Consider the following 16,193-nt stretch of genomic DNA (forward strand, 5'->3'; position numbering starts at 1 on the left):
TTTCTCAAGAGGCAGGTCAGGTGGTCTGATATTCCCATCTCTCTCAGAATTTTCCACAGTGTATTGTGATCCACACAGTCAAAGGCTTTGGCATAGTCAAGAAAGCAGAAATAGATGTTTTTCTGGAACTCTCTTGCTTTTTCCATGATCCAGCAGATGTTGGCAATTTGATCTCTGGTTCCTCTGCCTTTTCTAAAACCAGCTTGAACATCAGGGAGTTCACGGTTCACGTATTGCTGAAGCCTGGCTTGGAGAATTTTGAGCATTACTTTACTAGCGTGTGAGATGAGTGCAATTGTGCGGTAATTTGAGCATTCTTTGGCATTGCCTTTCTTTGGAATTGGAATGAAAACTGACCTTTTCCAGTCCTGTGGCCACTGCTGAGTTTTCCAAACTTGCTGGCATATTGAGTGCAGCACTTTCACAGCATCATCTTTCAGGATTTGAAATAGCTCAACTGGAATTCCATCACCTCCACTAGCTTTGTTCGTAGTGATGCTTTCTAAGGCCCACTTGACTTCACATTCCAGGATGTCTGGCTCCAGATGAGTGATCATACCATCGTGATTATCCAGGTCGTAAAGATCTTTTTTACATAACCACAAAACATTTATGCAAATCAGGAAATTATCTTTGACGCAATGCTGCTATCTACAGATTTTATTCAATTTTCACCCTTGAAGGAAGTTTTTCCCTTGTCAGGGATCCAGTCTGGGATCAGGGATTGAATTTAGGCATCCTGTCCCTTTGTTGCTGCTGTTCAGTCCCTCAGTTGTGTCTGACTCTGCGACCCCGTGGACTGCAGCATGCCAGGCCTCCCTGTCCCTCACCTTCTCCTGGAATTTGCCCAAGTTCATGTTCATTGCACTGGTGATGCCTGTCTCTTTAGCCCTCTTCAATCCAGAACCCTTCCTTGGTTTGTCTTTGCCTTTTATGAGCTTGACAGTTTTGGAAAATAGAGGCCAGTTGTTTTATAGGATGGCCCTTAGTGTGGGCTTGTCTGAGTTTTCCTTGTGATTCGACTGAGGTTATAGACTTTGACAGGAATATGAGAAGCACTGTGTCCTTCTTGGTGCATCATCTCAGGAGGTGCATGCTACTAGTTCTTCACATTTCAGTCTGTGTTAGCTCGGCTCACTTGGTGAAGGTGTTTACCAGGGTTTCCACTGTAATGATACTATCGTTCCCCTTGGTATCTTGTGAGGATGTGCTTTGAGACTATGTAAATATCCTGTACTCAGGTTGGCATCCATCAGAAATGCTTATGTCAAATGATTATTACTCTGGCAGTTGATAAGAGAGAGTTTTTAAATTTTCTGACGTCCTTTACCTTCATTGTGTGTGTCTGCTCAGTCATGTCCAACTCTTTGCGACCCCAGGGACTGTAGTCTGCCAGGCTCCTCTGTCCATGGAATTTTACAGGCAAGAATACTTGAGTGGGTTGCCATTTCCTACTCCAGGGGATCTTCCTGACCCAGGGATCAAACCCACATCTCTTGTGTCTCTTGCGCTGGCAGGCAGATTCTTAACCACTAGTGCCACCTGGGAATTAGATAACTTTTAGAAAATTTTTATTGCATTATAGTTGATTTACAATGTTCTGTTAATTTCCACTGTACTGCAGAGTGATTCAGTTTACATGTGTGTATATATATATATCTCGTCTTTTTAATTATGGAGTATCACAGGATGTTGAATGGCGTTCCCTGTGCTGTACGGTAGGAGCTTGATGCTCATCCATTCTATATGTAATAGTTTGTATCTGCTAATTTCACACTCCCCATCCTTCCCTCCCCCGCACCCCCTCATGCAACCACAAGCCTATTCTCCACGTCTGCGAGTCTGTCTCTGTTTGGTACATATGTTCGTTTGTGTCATATTTTAGACTCTGCATATAAGTGACACTGTATGGGATTTGTCTTTCTTTTTATGACTTACTTGACTTGGCATGATAAGCTCTAGGCCCATCCGTGTCGCTGCAAGGCCGTTATCTCATTCATCTGTAGGACTGAGTAGTATCCCATTGTCTACGTGTGTCTTTTTAGGCCCTTATTTATGGCTGCACTGGGTCTTCACTGCTGCATATGGGCTTTCTCTATTTGCCAGCGGGGGCTGTTCTTTGTTGCCCTGTGTGGGACAACACATTCTCATTGTGGTGCCTTCTCTTGTTGTGGAGCATGGGTTCCAGAGCACGCAGGCGCAGTAGTTGCGGAGCACAAGCTTAGTTGCTCCGAGGCACGTGGACTCTCCCCAGATCAGGGATTGAATCCATGTCTCCGGCATTGGCAGGCAGGTTCTTAACCACTGGACCACCAGGGAAGTCCCCGTACCACTGGGATTATCCATTCATTGGTTGATGGACATTTAGGCTGCTTCCATGTCTTGGCTATTGTAAACAGTGCTGCTATGAACATTGGGGTGCATGTATCTTTTTGAATTAGTGTTTTGTCTGAGTATATGCCCAGGAGTGGGATTGCTGGATTATATAGTGATTCTATTTTTAGTGTTCTTAAGGAACCTCCATACGGTCCACAACAATTTACATTCCCATCAACAGTGTAAGAAGATTCCCTTTTCTGCACAGATTAGGTACTGTTTTACTGTAAGGAAGAGTTTTTCCTTTCTCTTCCATTTACTTGTTTGTTTATGCATTTGTTCATTCATTTATATCGGTACAGACCTATGGCTTCTTATTTTATTCTAGGGGTTGCAATTGCTGCTGTCCATCAGCACTTAAATAAGCCCAGGGTCACCCAAGTTAAGTATAAAGTGCCCCATGCCTCCCAGCTATCCTCCGAGAGCCTCCCTGCCTCTCCGTCTCCCCGCTTCTCAGCCACGCCTCCCAAGAGCTGTCTACACTTGCTCACTCCTTTCTCACCTCCCACTCCTTCCCTCATTTGGGGTTTGCTGGCTTCTGTCCCTGTCACTCTCCTGAAACTACACCAACTAAGATCATCAGGGATGTCTTCACCCTACCATCTCTCCTCTGACCCGTCATCTTGACAGCATTTGCCACGGTTGGCCATGTCCTCCCCCATCCCTAGCAATGCCTGCTTCCCCGGGCATCTGCGCCACCCACCCCTGGGACCCCTACCTTCCCTGGCAATCCCTCACAGATTCTTTTTTTTCTTTTTAAGATTTTTAAAATGTGTACCACTTTAAAAGTCTTTATTGAATTTGTTGCAATATTGCTTCTTTTTTTCTACGTTTTGGGTTTTTGTCCCAAGACATGTGGGATCTTAGCTCCTCGAACAGCGATCGAACCTGCTCCCCCTGCAATGGAAGATGAAGTCATAACTACATTGCTACCTAAGCTTTAGGGAGAAGGGATAATATGTATCATGTTCTCATGTTCTCACTCTGCGCCAGGTCCTATGTGTAAATGAATGGTAATTTACAGCAACCATGAGGTAGTAAGGACTATTTTTTTATTCTCACTTTACAGAAGTGGAAACTGAGGCACAGGGAGGTGGAAATGCTCTGTTTAAGGTCACACAACTAATTGACAAGTCTAGGATTCAAATTTAGGCAGTCTGACTCCAAAGAACACTGCCCCCAGGGTCATTCACTTACTAGCTCAATAAATAGACAACGAGTACCTCCTGAATGCCAAGCCTGCTCTGGGGAGTCCCAGCCATACTCTCTCGACCAGCAGATTTTCAGCGAGAGTCTGAGGGGGGATGGTTGCAAGAGAACCAGAAAGCATAATGCAGGAGCTGAAGTCATGTCATCTATCTATCCATCTATCTATCTATCTATCTATCTATCTATCTATCTATCTGTATATATAGGCCACGCTGTGCGTCATGTAGGTTGTTAGTTCCCCATCCAGGGATCAAACCTGTGCTCCCTGCAGTGGAAGCATGGGGTCTAACCACTGGACAGCCAGGGAAGTCCCCTGCATCATTTAACATTTTGAAAGGACTCTACTCAGCAAAGGAAACCATCAACAAAATAAAAAGGCAACTTACAGAGTGGGAGCAATATTTGCCAACCTCATATGTAATGAGGGGTTGATATCCAGTGCACACAAAGTGTTCATGATAACTCCAACACAATAAAATCAATGAATCTATTTAAAAATGAGCAAAGGACCTGAATAGACATTGTTCAAGGAAGGCATACAAATGGCCAACAGGTACATGAAAATGTGCTCAATATCACTTATCATCGGGAAAATGCAAATCAAAAAAACCACAATGAGATATCACTTCACACCTGTTAGGATGGCTGTTATAAAAAAATAAAAGAGAGAAAGAGAGAACAAGTGTGGCAAGGATGTAGAGAAAAGAGAACCTTTGACCATTGGTGCTGGGAATGTAAACTGGTGCACTATGGAAAACAGAATAGAGGATTCCTCAAGAAATTAAAACTAGAACTACCGTAAGTGAAGTCGCTCAGTCATGTTCGACTCTTTGTGACCCCATGGACTGTAGCCTACCAGGCTCCTCTGTCCACGGGATTTTCCAGGCAATAGTACTGGAGTGGATTGCCATTTCCTTCTTCAGCGGATCTTCCCGACCCAGGGATGGAACCCAGGTCTCCCGCATTGTAGACAGACGCTTTACCGGCTGAGCCACCAGGGAAGTCCCATATGACCCTGCAATCCCGCTTCTGCATATCTGTCCAAAGGAAACAAAACTATTATCTCAAAGAGATGTTTGCTCTCTCATGTTCATTGCAGTATTATTCACAATAGCCAAGGTGTGGAAACAGGCTAAGTATCTGTCAATGGGTGAATGGATGAAGAAGGTGGTGTGTGAGGGGGCATAGGTATACCTATGGCTGAGTCATGTTGATGTTTGGCAGAAACCAACACAATTCTGTAAAGCAATTATCCTTCAATTAAAAAATAAATTAAAAAAATTTTTTAAGTAGAAGTACTACCAAGAAAAGAAGGTGGTGTGTGTACACATGTAATGAAATATTATTCAGCCGTCCATTATTTTTTATAATTTTATTTATTTTATTATTTTTTTTAAATTTTGGCTGTTCTGGGTCTTCATTGTTGCACAGTCTTTTTGCCAGTCATGGGGGCTGCTCTCTAGTTGTGGTACATGGGCTTCTCATTGCAGTGGCTTCTCTTGGTGGGGAGCACGGGCTCCAGGGCATGTGGGCTCAGTAGTTGTGGCCACGGGCTTAGTTGCTCTGTGGTGTGTGGAATCCTCTGGGACCAGGGATTGAACCCATGTCCCTTGTATTCGCAGGAGGATTCTTATCCACTGGACCATCAAGGAAGTCCTGCAATATATTCTAGAGATACAGGGAGTGTCCTGATTATTTTGTATAGGTGTCCAGTATTCCGCTTTGCATATGTATTATGGTTTATTTGATAATTTCCCATTTTTCTTCAAAAATAATTTATTATTCTTATTGGTATTTTCACTTACCTATTTATTTATTTATTTATTTTTGGCCATGCTTTAAGGCATGTGGAATCTTAGTTCCCTAACCAAGGATCCAACCCATGCCCCCTGCATTGGAAGCACAGAGTCTTAACCACTGGGCTACCAGGGAAGTCTCTGATTATTCCCTGTTGATGGACACTCGCTGTGTGCCCAGTCTTTTGCCATTACAACGCGTGCTCTCGTTAGGGCTGCCATGCATAGTTGTTCAAGCTGTGCACTGTACAAAGGTGCCAATTTATAGCACAGATATTGTAAATTTGTACCACAGATTTCCAGCAGATGGGAGTAAGTGTGTTGAGGAAGCCTCCTTGTGGGCCACTAGCAATGCTGACTAGAACAATATGTGCATACATCATTTTGTATGTGTAGTTATATCTGAAGATAGACTTCCAAAAGTGGGATTGCTGGGCTAAACGGTAAATGCATTTGTCATTTGGACAGATTTTGCCCTCTGTTTTTCCTTCTCATAAGCAACATGTGAGGCTGCCTGTTTCCCCACAGCCTCACCACCAGACCACACTTGTCAAATATTTGCATTTTTGCCAATCTGATAGGTGAAAGGGGGTAGTGCTGTGCAGTTTTAACTCACATTTATCCTGCTATGAGTGCCGTGAAGCATCTTTACACCTTACTTTGGGCTTCCCAGGTGGCACTAGTGGTAGAGAACCTGCCTGCCAATGCAGGAGATGTAAGAGATGCAGGTTCAACCCCTGGCTCAGGAAGATCCCCTGGAGGAAGGCATGGCAACCTACCCCAGTATTCTTGTCTGGAGAATCCCATGGACAGAGGGTCCTGGTGGCCTATGGCCCGGAGGGTCACAGAGTCAGACACGACTGAAGTGGCTTATCATGCGCACATTACTTCTTTTGTATTACTTGTTCAGTGAACTGCCTGTGCCCTTGGCTTACTCTTCTACTGGGATGTTGGCAGTTTTCTTCTTGATTTCTAGGAGCTCTTTATATATTGGGCTGCTTATAACTTTGCTAGTGATATGAGGTGTACTTCTTTTTCCTAGTTCACCATTTGTCTTTGGCCTTTGCTTATGATGGCTTGTTTGTTTATTTGTTTTTTGGGGGGGAGGAGTTTGGACATGCATAAAACTTATTTCTTAAATTAAATTTAGTTTTTTGGCTGCACTGGGTCTTCATTGCTGTGCTCTCTCTAGTTGCAGTGAGCGGGGACTACTCTCTAGTTTCCATCCAAGGGCTTCTCATTGCAGTGGCTTCTCTTGTTGAAGAGAACAGGCTCTGGGCTCTTCAGTAGTTGCAACACATTAGTTGTGGCTCACGGGTCCTAGAGCATGCAGGATTCAGTAATTGCAGAACTCGGGCTCAGTAGTTGTGGCACACAGGCTTAGGTGCCCCATGGCAAGTGGAATCTTCCTGGACCAGGCTTTGAACTCATGTTTCCAGCATTGGCAGGCAGATTCTCAACCAGTAGACCACCAGGGAAGTCCAAGACTTGATTTTTATGTAGAAAATCATTTAAAATATTTGTATTAATGTTAAACAAGATAGGTGATATAGGGGTACATTCCTTTTGTAAAAAAATTCAGAACTTACAGCTATGGTTGAGGTTACCTTTGATCCCTACCTCCCACCCATTTCTCATCATATCTCTTCAAAGGCTGCCACGGTTATCCTCTTGGTGTTCAAATCTCCAGGCATTTGTTTCTGCATTTCCTTTCACATGTAAATCTGCATTGAAAAACATACAGAATTATTTTAGGGTTTCCCAAGCTCTTCATGGTTGACAGAGTTCTTGACAGTTTGCAAAACATATCTCCAGTGATAAGTACTTGGCAGATTCCAAAACATCTACGACAGTTTGGAAAGCCCTTCCTGGTGGGTGAAAACATATCTTAGGCTACTAATTTATTCTTGGCATTATTTTGCAGTTTTCTTTGTTTTTTTATTAGCAAATGTTTTTGTACATCTCTCTGAATTCAAGACTTCCTTTTAAAAACATCTTTATTGAGATATAATTCATATACTATCAAATTCACCCATATAAAACGTATAATTTAATGGGAGGAGTTTTTTGGTATATTCACAGAATTGTGCAGCCATTGCTACAATCTAATATTAGATCATTTTAATCACCCCGAAAAAAGAAACACCATGCCCTTTAGCAGTCACTTCCCATTTCCCCCACTCAGGCCCCTGCCAACTGCTAATTTGCTTTCTGTCTCTATAGATTTGCCTATTCTGGACACTTCATATCAATGGAACTGTCCAATATATGGTCTTAAAAGGGTTTCCTGTTATTTAACAAGCCACAGTGTCATTATCATGCCTAACTGAAAAAAAAGCAATGAAGACAAATGAAAAAGATCCATAGCTCATTAAATCATCAAATGTCTGCTCTGTGTTCTAATTTCCAGATCTTCAAAATATCACATATAACTTTTTGTAATTTCTTTGAAGCAACATCCAAACAAGGTCATCTAGTGCTATTGATTGCTAATTCTTCTCTTAAAAAAAAAAAAAAAAGACAGCTTTATTTCTGTCTTTATTTTTGGCCATGCAGGGTCCTTCTTGCTGCGCGGGCTTTTCTCTAGCGGCAGTGAGTGTGGACTACTCTCTAGGTGTGGTGTGCGGGCTTCTCTTGCTGCGGAGCACGGGCTCTAGAGTGCGTGGGTTTCAGTAGCTGTGGTTCCCGGGCTTTAGAGCACAGGCTCAGTAGCTGTGGTGCACGGGCTTCATCGCTCGTGGCATTTGGGACCTTCCTGGACCTGTGTCTCCTGCATTGCACGTGGATTCTTTTCCACTGAGCCACTACCGCCAGGGAAGCCTGGTTGCTATTTCGTTACACCTCCTTCTATTGACTGCTGTCCCTCCTTCACTTTTTCCTTTCCTGGCAGTTTATCTGCTAGAGATCCAGTCTGCTGATCCAGTAGAGCAGCAATGCCTGATAGAAATACAGGGACTTCCCTCGTGGTCCAGTGGCTAAGACTCTGTGCTTCCAATGCACGGGGCCCAGGTTCAATCTCTGGTCAGGGAACCAGATCCTACATGCTGCAACTAAGACCCAGCACAGCCAAATAAGTAAATAATTATTTTTTAGAAAGAAATACAATGGGAGCAACACATACAGTTAAGGAATTTCTGGTACCTGCACTTTTTAAAAAAGTGAAACAAAACACATGAAATTATTTTAAACAATATATTTTATTTAACCTCCATCACCAAAATTATATTTTGACATATAATCCATATAAAAATTATTAGATATCTTAAATTTTTTTTTACACTGTCATCAAAATCCACAAGTATACACTGTTGCCACATCTCAGTCTGCACCAGCCACGATTCTGTGGCTCAGTAGCCACATGTAGCTCATGGCTATCCGTAGATACTTCTCTATTAATCGCAGAGTTTCCTGCCTTTGTGTGGATCTGGCTGATGCAATCTTATGGTGTCATTTAATCTGTTCCTCTGTCCCCTGCATTTCCTGCAAACTAGGACTTAGGTCACGAAGCTTGATCAGACTCAGGTTTGGAGTTTTGTGTTTTTTTTTTTTTTTTCTTTTTTGCCAGCACCTTCCTTTATGGTGCTTCATATACCCATTAAGAACCACAGCCTATCCCCTCATCACTCCTTTTGTGATGTCAGCAACCATCAGTGCCTGATGCCCAGACATATTAGTTCATTAGAAATTGCAAAATGGAGATATTCTCATTTCTAAATGTCTGACTGTTACCCAGCTTCACATGGTTTCCCAAACCCAAAGCATCATATGATTTCCCAAACTTTACAAATCTATATTTTACAATAGGCTTTTCAATTACTTTTATGATTTAAAAGATAAGGTAAGCCTTCTTTTAAAAAAGGTCTTCTTGATTTTCCAAAATTGTAACAGAGTTAAAAAGTCTTCTCGGTTTTCAAAATGCTTAATTCATTTGACAAATATGCGCTGAGCGCCTACTGTGTGTAGCAGTGAACAAAACAGAGACCCCCACCCTCAGAGCTGATAGCCCAATGGGGAGGGGCAGATGAAAATAAGTAAACAAGATAATTTCAGGTTATAACCTGTGGTCTAAAGTAAATGAGCAAGGTGGTGTGCAACAAAGCGTGATGTAGTCAGCCCTGTAAACTGGGTGGTCAGGGAGGGCCGAGGACATTGAAGCTGAGAGCTGGATGCTACCTTGTGAAGGTAGGAGAGTTTGTGGCCTCCCCAGCAAAGAGAACAGCAAGTGTAAAGGCTGAGAAATGGGAACAAGAGGGATGCAGAGGAGGCCAGCGTGGCTGTTGAGAGGGAGAGAGGCAAAAATAAAGTCTGAGAGGTGATGGGGGAGGATGTGCTGAGCCTGGCTGGCTGTGGGGAGGACTCTGACTTTTAACCTGAATGAAATGGAGCTAAGGGAGGATTCTGAGCAGGGGAGGGATGTGATCGGACTCGGATGTTTACAGCGTCCCTCCAGCTGTGTGTGCAGGGTGGCGGGAGAGACTTTGGGGAGAGAAGAAGAGGAGAAACCAGGGAGGAGTGGCTGTGACCCTCTAGTTGGGGGAGAGAACCGTGGAGGGGGCAGAAGTGTGTGTCCTAGGTCTTTTGAAAGCAGAGCTGACAGATTTGCTGATGGATTCAGTGTGGGTAGTGAGATGAAAGGGAGGGATCAAGGATGACTCAAAGATTTTAACTTAAGCACCTTGGTGGGTGGTGATGCTATTCCTGAGATGGGTAAGACTGTGGGAGGAGAGGTTTTGAAATCAAGAGTTCAGTTCTGGCCTTTTCCACACAGAGATGTCAGATAAGGCTTCATCTGTCACGTGTATGGATTCTGGGGAGCAGTCAGGGCTGGGATGTAGACTTCACAATCATTGGCATGGGATGGCTTTCCGAGGCTTGAGCCTCAAGGCTCTCTCCATGGAGCGTGTCTATCTCAAGAAAAGAGTGAAGATTTCAGACCTGGGGCCCCTTTAACCTTTAGAGGTCTGAAAGAGGAGACTCCAGCAGAGGAAACTGACAACAGTCAGAGAGGAAGGTATTTCAAAAGAAAGGACAGGCAAATGGACAATGACAAAGAGAGAGCAGCAAATCACAAGAGCATGCAGAGTCCAGGACTGAACGGAAGGGATGGAGTCCCAGGCCCCATGCGGAGCTGGGTGGGGGAGTCAGATTTTAAGAGGGGCAGTGTCACACTGTATCATAAGGAAAGGAGTCAGGTTGATGGAGCGACAGTAGAAGGTGAAGAGTTCCTGTGTGATTATGTCTCCACGCTCTGTGGTTTCTAGAGCCCTTCATGATTTGCAAAGCATGTTACTCATTTAGAAAGCATTTTTGCAAAGTTCTTGGCTACAAAGCACTTTTTAGAGCCAGAAAATTTCGCTTCTGTTCATACCCAGAGCAACGTTTCTCAGACTGCATGTGGCAAACCATCTGTTGGTCATGAAATTAATTTAGTTAAGTCATGACCAGCATTTTTAAAAATAAAATAGAACATTGCAGAGTGCGTTACATAGCGAAAGTCAGAGTTATGTCCCGAGATCTTTTTTTTTTTGGTCACATTATAAAATGCATTCTTACTGTGGGTGCTGTCAAAACATTTAAAAGATTGCCCCAGAGAACCTTTTGCAAAAAGTGCAGCAGCAGAGAGCAGTATGAGAATATTCAATGGAAGTGTCTGTAAAGTAAAAAACTGGAAATAATCTAAATGTCTGTCATCAAACCTTCTTCTATGATGGTTGTCGATTTTCTTTCCTGGAGTCACCTTCTCTTCTGGATAGAATGCTGTATTTATAAAACAGGAATACTACACAGCAGTGGAAATGCATTCATCTGACCTATACCTCAACATAGATAGATCTTGAAAACATACAGTTGAGTGAAAAAATTACAGGATTATAATTCTTTATATCAAAATAATGTACAGGATACCAGATAAATGACAGGATATAGATAGTAGACGTACTGACACATACTTCTTTTTTTACTGAAGTAGAGTTGACTTACAATATTATGTTATATTATGTACAACATAGCTATTCAGTGTTTTTGTAGATTATACTCCATTTAAAGTTATTATAAAATATTGGCTATATTCTCTTTGCTGTACAATATGTACTTGTAGCTTTTGATTTTATATGTCTTTTGCACCTCTTAACCACCCTCCCCTATCTTGTTGCTCCCTGCTGCCCTCTCCTCACTGGTTTGTTCTAGCTTTCCTCTATATCTGTGAGTCTGTTTCTGTTTATTCTGTTTTCTCCTGTGTTCATTTGTTTTATTTTTTAGATTCCACATAGAAGTGAAAATATCAATATTTCTCTTTGATCTGTTTCACTAAGCATAATACCCTCTAGGTCCATCCGTGTGACACCCAGTTCTTTTTAAATAATTAATTGATTACTTTTCTTTTTGGTTGCACTGGCTCTTCCTTGCTTTTCCCAAGGCTTTCTCTAGCTGGGGTGAGCAGGGGCTACTCTTCATGGTGGTTTGCAGGCTTCTCAATCCAGTGGCTTCTCTTGTTGCAGAGACAGGCTCAAGGCTTGCAGGCCTCAGTAGCTGTGGTGCACGGGCTTAGTTGCTCCAAGGCCTGTGGGATCTTCGCGAACCAGGGATTGAACTGACGCCCCCTGCATTGGCAGGCAGATTCTTAACCACTGCACCGCCAGGAACGCCCTGACACATAGTTCTTGGGAAGGATACACCAACTCCAGGATAGTTGGGGGAGGATGGGGAAATGGAGTAAGAGAAGGGTACACAGAGGGCTCCAATCACTGCTGCCATGTTTTAGTTCTTAAAAATACAGTAGTTGAAAATGTGTCATCGTGAGCGTTTGTTAATTCTGGGGTGATGAGTATATGACTCTTTATTCCCGGTTGAGATTTGGAGGCCTCCATTGTGTCCGGTGCCAATTATGTAGATGCTGAAAATGGTAGGATGGGGGACCAAAGGGTCTTGGGGAAGGGGTAGAGGGGGTGGCATGTATTGCTATCAGTCAGGACCCTGGCCTTGAGGGGGCTGGCCTGGAGGAAAGAGTGAGGATCGAACTGGGTGATAGAGGGAGCTGTTTGGACAGGATGACAGGACTGACCTTTGAGGGAGAGATGCAACCAGCACAGGGAGGGAACCAAGGAGAGAAATGCCGCAACTCTGTTCTCCTCCTGCTCCCTGACCCCAACTGGGTGGCTCCCAACTGCAGCCAGAGGGTCAAGAGAGCCTCTGGTACAGACCACAGGTGCCACTGTAAGGGGTGCGGGTGGGGGGATGGGTGGAGAGCAGGATGGCCGGCAGGGAGCTTGGGACAGCATCCCTTTACCAGCTGCTACCCAAGCGCTGGGAGGCTTCCCAGGTGGCTCAGTGGTAAAGAACCCTCCTGCCAATGCAGGAGACATGAGATGCAGGTTCAATCCCTGGGTCGAGAAGATCCCCTGGAGGAGGGCATGACAACCCACTCCAGTATTCCTGCCTGCAGAATCCATGGGCAGAGGAGCCTGGTGGGCAACAGTCCATAGGGTCACAAAGAGTTGGACAGGACTGAGTGACTAAGTGTGCACACGAGTGCTGAGTTTCATCAATTCACATCTTACCACCAATGAAAAATGGACTCACCCTGACAGTGCATGTGTGGCTCAGCTTTGTGGAAATGCAGCATTCAGTAACTTTTAAAATATTTATCAGCTGTGTTGGGTCTTTGTTGTGGTGCATGGACTTAGTTTCCCCATGGCATATGGGATCTTAGTTCTCCCACCAGGGATGGAACCACTGTCCCCTTGCACTGGAAGGCGGATTCTTAACCAGTGGACCACCAGGGGAGTCCTAGCATTCAGTATTTTAATAACTGGTACAGTCTCACCCATGTCAACCTCTGAGTGTCAGCCTTTGGTGGTGATTATATGATCCTGGACTTTTCTGTCTTTATGAAAAGCCCATAGTAGTTTCAGGAAGAGCATCGGGGCTCCCCAGCCCACCCTTCTGACCTCTCCTTCTACTCCACCCCGCCGCCCCCCGCCAGGCCATGGATAGTCAGAAGCAGTTCACCGGTCCGGAAATCCAGTTCCTGCTTTCGTGCTCCGAAGCGGATGAGAACGAGATGATCGACTGTGAGGAGTTCGCCAACCGCTTCCAGGAGCCAGCCCGCGACATCGGCTTTAACGTGGCGGTGCTGCTGACCAACCTGTCAGAGCACGTGCCGCACGACCCGCGCCTGCGCAACTTCCTCGAGCTCGCGGAGAGCATCCTCGAGTACTTCCGGCCCTACTTGGGCCGCATCGAGATCATGGGGGCCTCCCGCCGCATCGAGCGTATCTACTTCGAGATCTCGGAGACCAACCGCGCCCAGTGGGAGATGCCCCAGGTCAGCAGACCCATGCACGTGCATGCTCGCCTCCCGGGGCTTCCGGGGCATGCCCCTCGCATGCTTGGACCCCACATGGGGCAGTGCACGCTTTGCACATCTCCTTTGCAGACCCCACTGGGCCCCTGCTCCATTCGTGCAAGCCCATGCCCACCGTTTTGCACATGTTGTATGGGTACTGCTGTGCCCTTGCAGACCTTACAGACCTCTGGCTCTCCCATGCCCACCTTGTGCAGACTCGGCCTGTGCATGGACATACCCTGATGTGGGGCTTCCCCGGTGGCTCAGCAGTAAAGAATCTGCCTCCAATGCAGCAGATGAGGGTTCGGTGCCTGGGCTGGGAAGATCCCTTAGAGGAGGGCATGGCAATCCATTCCAGTGTTCTTGCCTGAAGAATCTGCATGGACAGAGAAGCCTGTGGGGAGCTACAGTCCATGAGGTCACAAAGAGGTGGACACGAGTGAAGCGACTGAACACACAGCATACATACCCCGATGCAACACCAGCAGCATTGGCATGCCTTCAGTGTGGCTGCTCACACCACTCCTGCCTCTTGCACACTCACCCTGGGAGCTCTTAATAGTCCGGATGCAACTGTACCCACACTGTGTACTTGAACCCACATAGTTACACCCATCTTGCTCACCTTACCAGCAGCTCCTGGTATGCTCTCTCTTGACGCTGGCCTGCCCGTGCCCACTCTTTTGCACACTCTGAGGGCTCCGGGATGCCCTAATGCTGGCCCATTCCTCACCAGTCACCACGTGTGTGCATGCTAAGTCGCTTCAGTCATATCTGACTCTTTGCAACCCTATGCAAGGTAGCCCACCAGGCTCCTCTGCCCATGATATTCTCCAGGCAAGAACACTGGAGTGGGCTGCCATTTCCTTCTCCACACCAGTCACCACATGTGCCCCCAAATGCCCTCTGAATTTCTAACACACAATTCCTATCTCACTTGTTCTGGGCCCACCTGTGGCTGCACCTGTCTTGCGCACTCACTCTGAGGATGCCAGTGTGCCTTCCTGAAGCCCTGGCATGCCGTATGGTTGCCTGCCCCTCACTTATTCACCCATACGTGCCCTGGCACACCCATGCTCACCCATAAACACTTGGACCGCCCTCTCCAACATGTTCACAAAAGCTCCCTCGCCCATGTCCTTGGTGGCAGAGCCTACCTCTTGACCTATGTGCTCCTAATATGCCCAGCCCAGTGTCTGTCCCTTACATACTCACTTGCTCCAAGAGTACACTCACATGGCCCTGACATTCCCCCAGTCCACCTCACACACTTAGCCAGCACGTGGTCCCCATCCCCCGCTCTCTCACATGCCCACGTGCCCCTCATGCAGGTTCAGCCCCTGTTGTCCAGGTGGCCCTCCTGCTCACAATCACAATGCACACCAAGACTGTGTGCCCCTTGCTCTCACACTTCCTTTTTTTTTTTTTGGATTTTGGCCATGCTACGCAGCATGCAGGATGGTTCCCCCGTCAGGGATGGAACCCAGGCCTCTGCAGTGAAAGCACAGAATCCTAACCCCGAGGCCATCAGGGAACTCCCCCCACTTCCCTTTGGTTTCTCAGATGCCCCCCCAGGCACGCACACACTCCTCCTACTTGCTCTTGCACACCCTTCCCACATCACACAGTCTGTGAGGCTTGCACTCCCATCATCTCCTCAGCCCTGGGCCCCTCGACTCTCCTCCTCGGTGAGACCTGGCTCATGCACTCCCAGGCTTGTACCCCACCCTGAACCCTGCCCTCATGTTCCAGGCCCTCTTACACTTATTCCTGGGTCCCCCTGCGTGAGCGTTGTGGTGCATACACACAGCCTGTATGAACTGTAGACCCCTCCCACATTTACAGGACTTCCCAGGTGGCTCTGCGGTAAAGAATCCACTGCCAATGTGGGAGACATGGGTTCAGTCCCTGGGTCAGGAAGATCCCCTGGAGAAGGAAATGGCAACCCACACCAGTATTCTTGCCTGGGAAATCTCATGGACAGAGGAGCCTGGTGGGCTACAGTCCATGGGGTTGCAAAAGAGTTGGACAGGACTTAGTGACTAAACAGCAGCAACAGCTCACATTGACAGCCTCCATCCCCGGTTTTGCCCAGGTCCATGCATGCCTCCCCCATAGGCCCATGTCCGCGGAGCACACTGAGCCCGGCATGGTCACTTTCTCCTCCACATTCTCCCATGCCACCTTGGCCCACTCACATCTGATACCTCCCTGAGCCCCTTGTGCCCTCTCACAAGGCTTTTGCATATTGACCCCCATCACATACTCCACCAGGACCCCCAAGATTTTGCTCACTCATCTGTATCCCTTGAGGCATCACTGTACGTTCATCCTGCTCTCCAATCTGGCTTAAAAGCCATTGCATCATCCTTCCACCCAGGATGGCCGCACATCCCTTCATCTGCAGGAAACCGTGGCTCATCACTGGTCCTTCACACTCTGGTACCTGCTGTGGGAGCTCCAGCTCC

The 16,193-nt window shown here is 46.2% G+C and overlaps 1 protein-coding gene across 4 annotated transcripts in view; it reads left to right on the forward strand.

Moving 5' to 3' along the window:
- RYR1 (ryanodine receptor 1) overlaps positions 1–16,193 on the forward strand; it is a 126,705-nt gene that overhangs the window by 96,337 nt on the left and 14,175 nt on the right. For all 4 annotated transcript variants that reach the window (XM_018062343.1, XM_018062344.1, XM_018062345.1 and 1 more), the window contains one exon: positions 13,363–13,704. In XM_018062343.1, coding sequence (XP_017917832.1) covers positions 13,363–13,704 — 342 coding nt within the window. The remainder of the gene's footprint in view (positions 1–13,362; positions 13,705–16,193) is intronic.

Source organism: Capra hircus, chromosome 18, assembly GCF_001704415.2.
Source record: "Capra hircus breed San Clemente chromosome 18, ASM170441v1, whole genome shotgun sequence".
NCBI lineage: Eukaryota > Metazoa > Chordata > Mammalia > Artiodactyla > Bovidae > Capra > Capra hircus.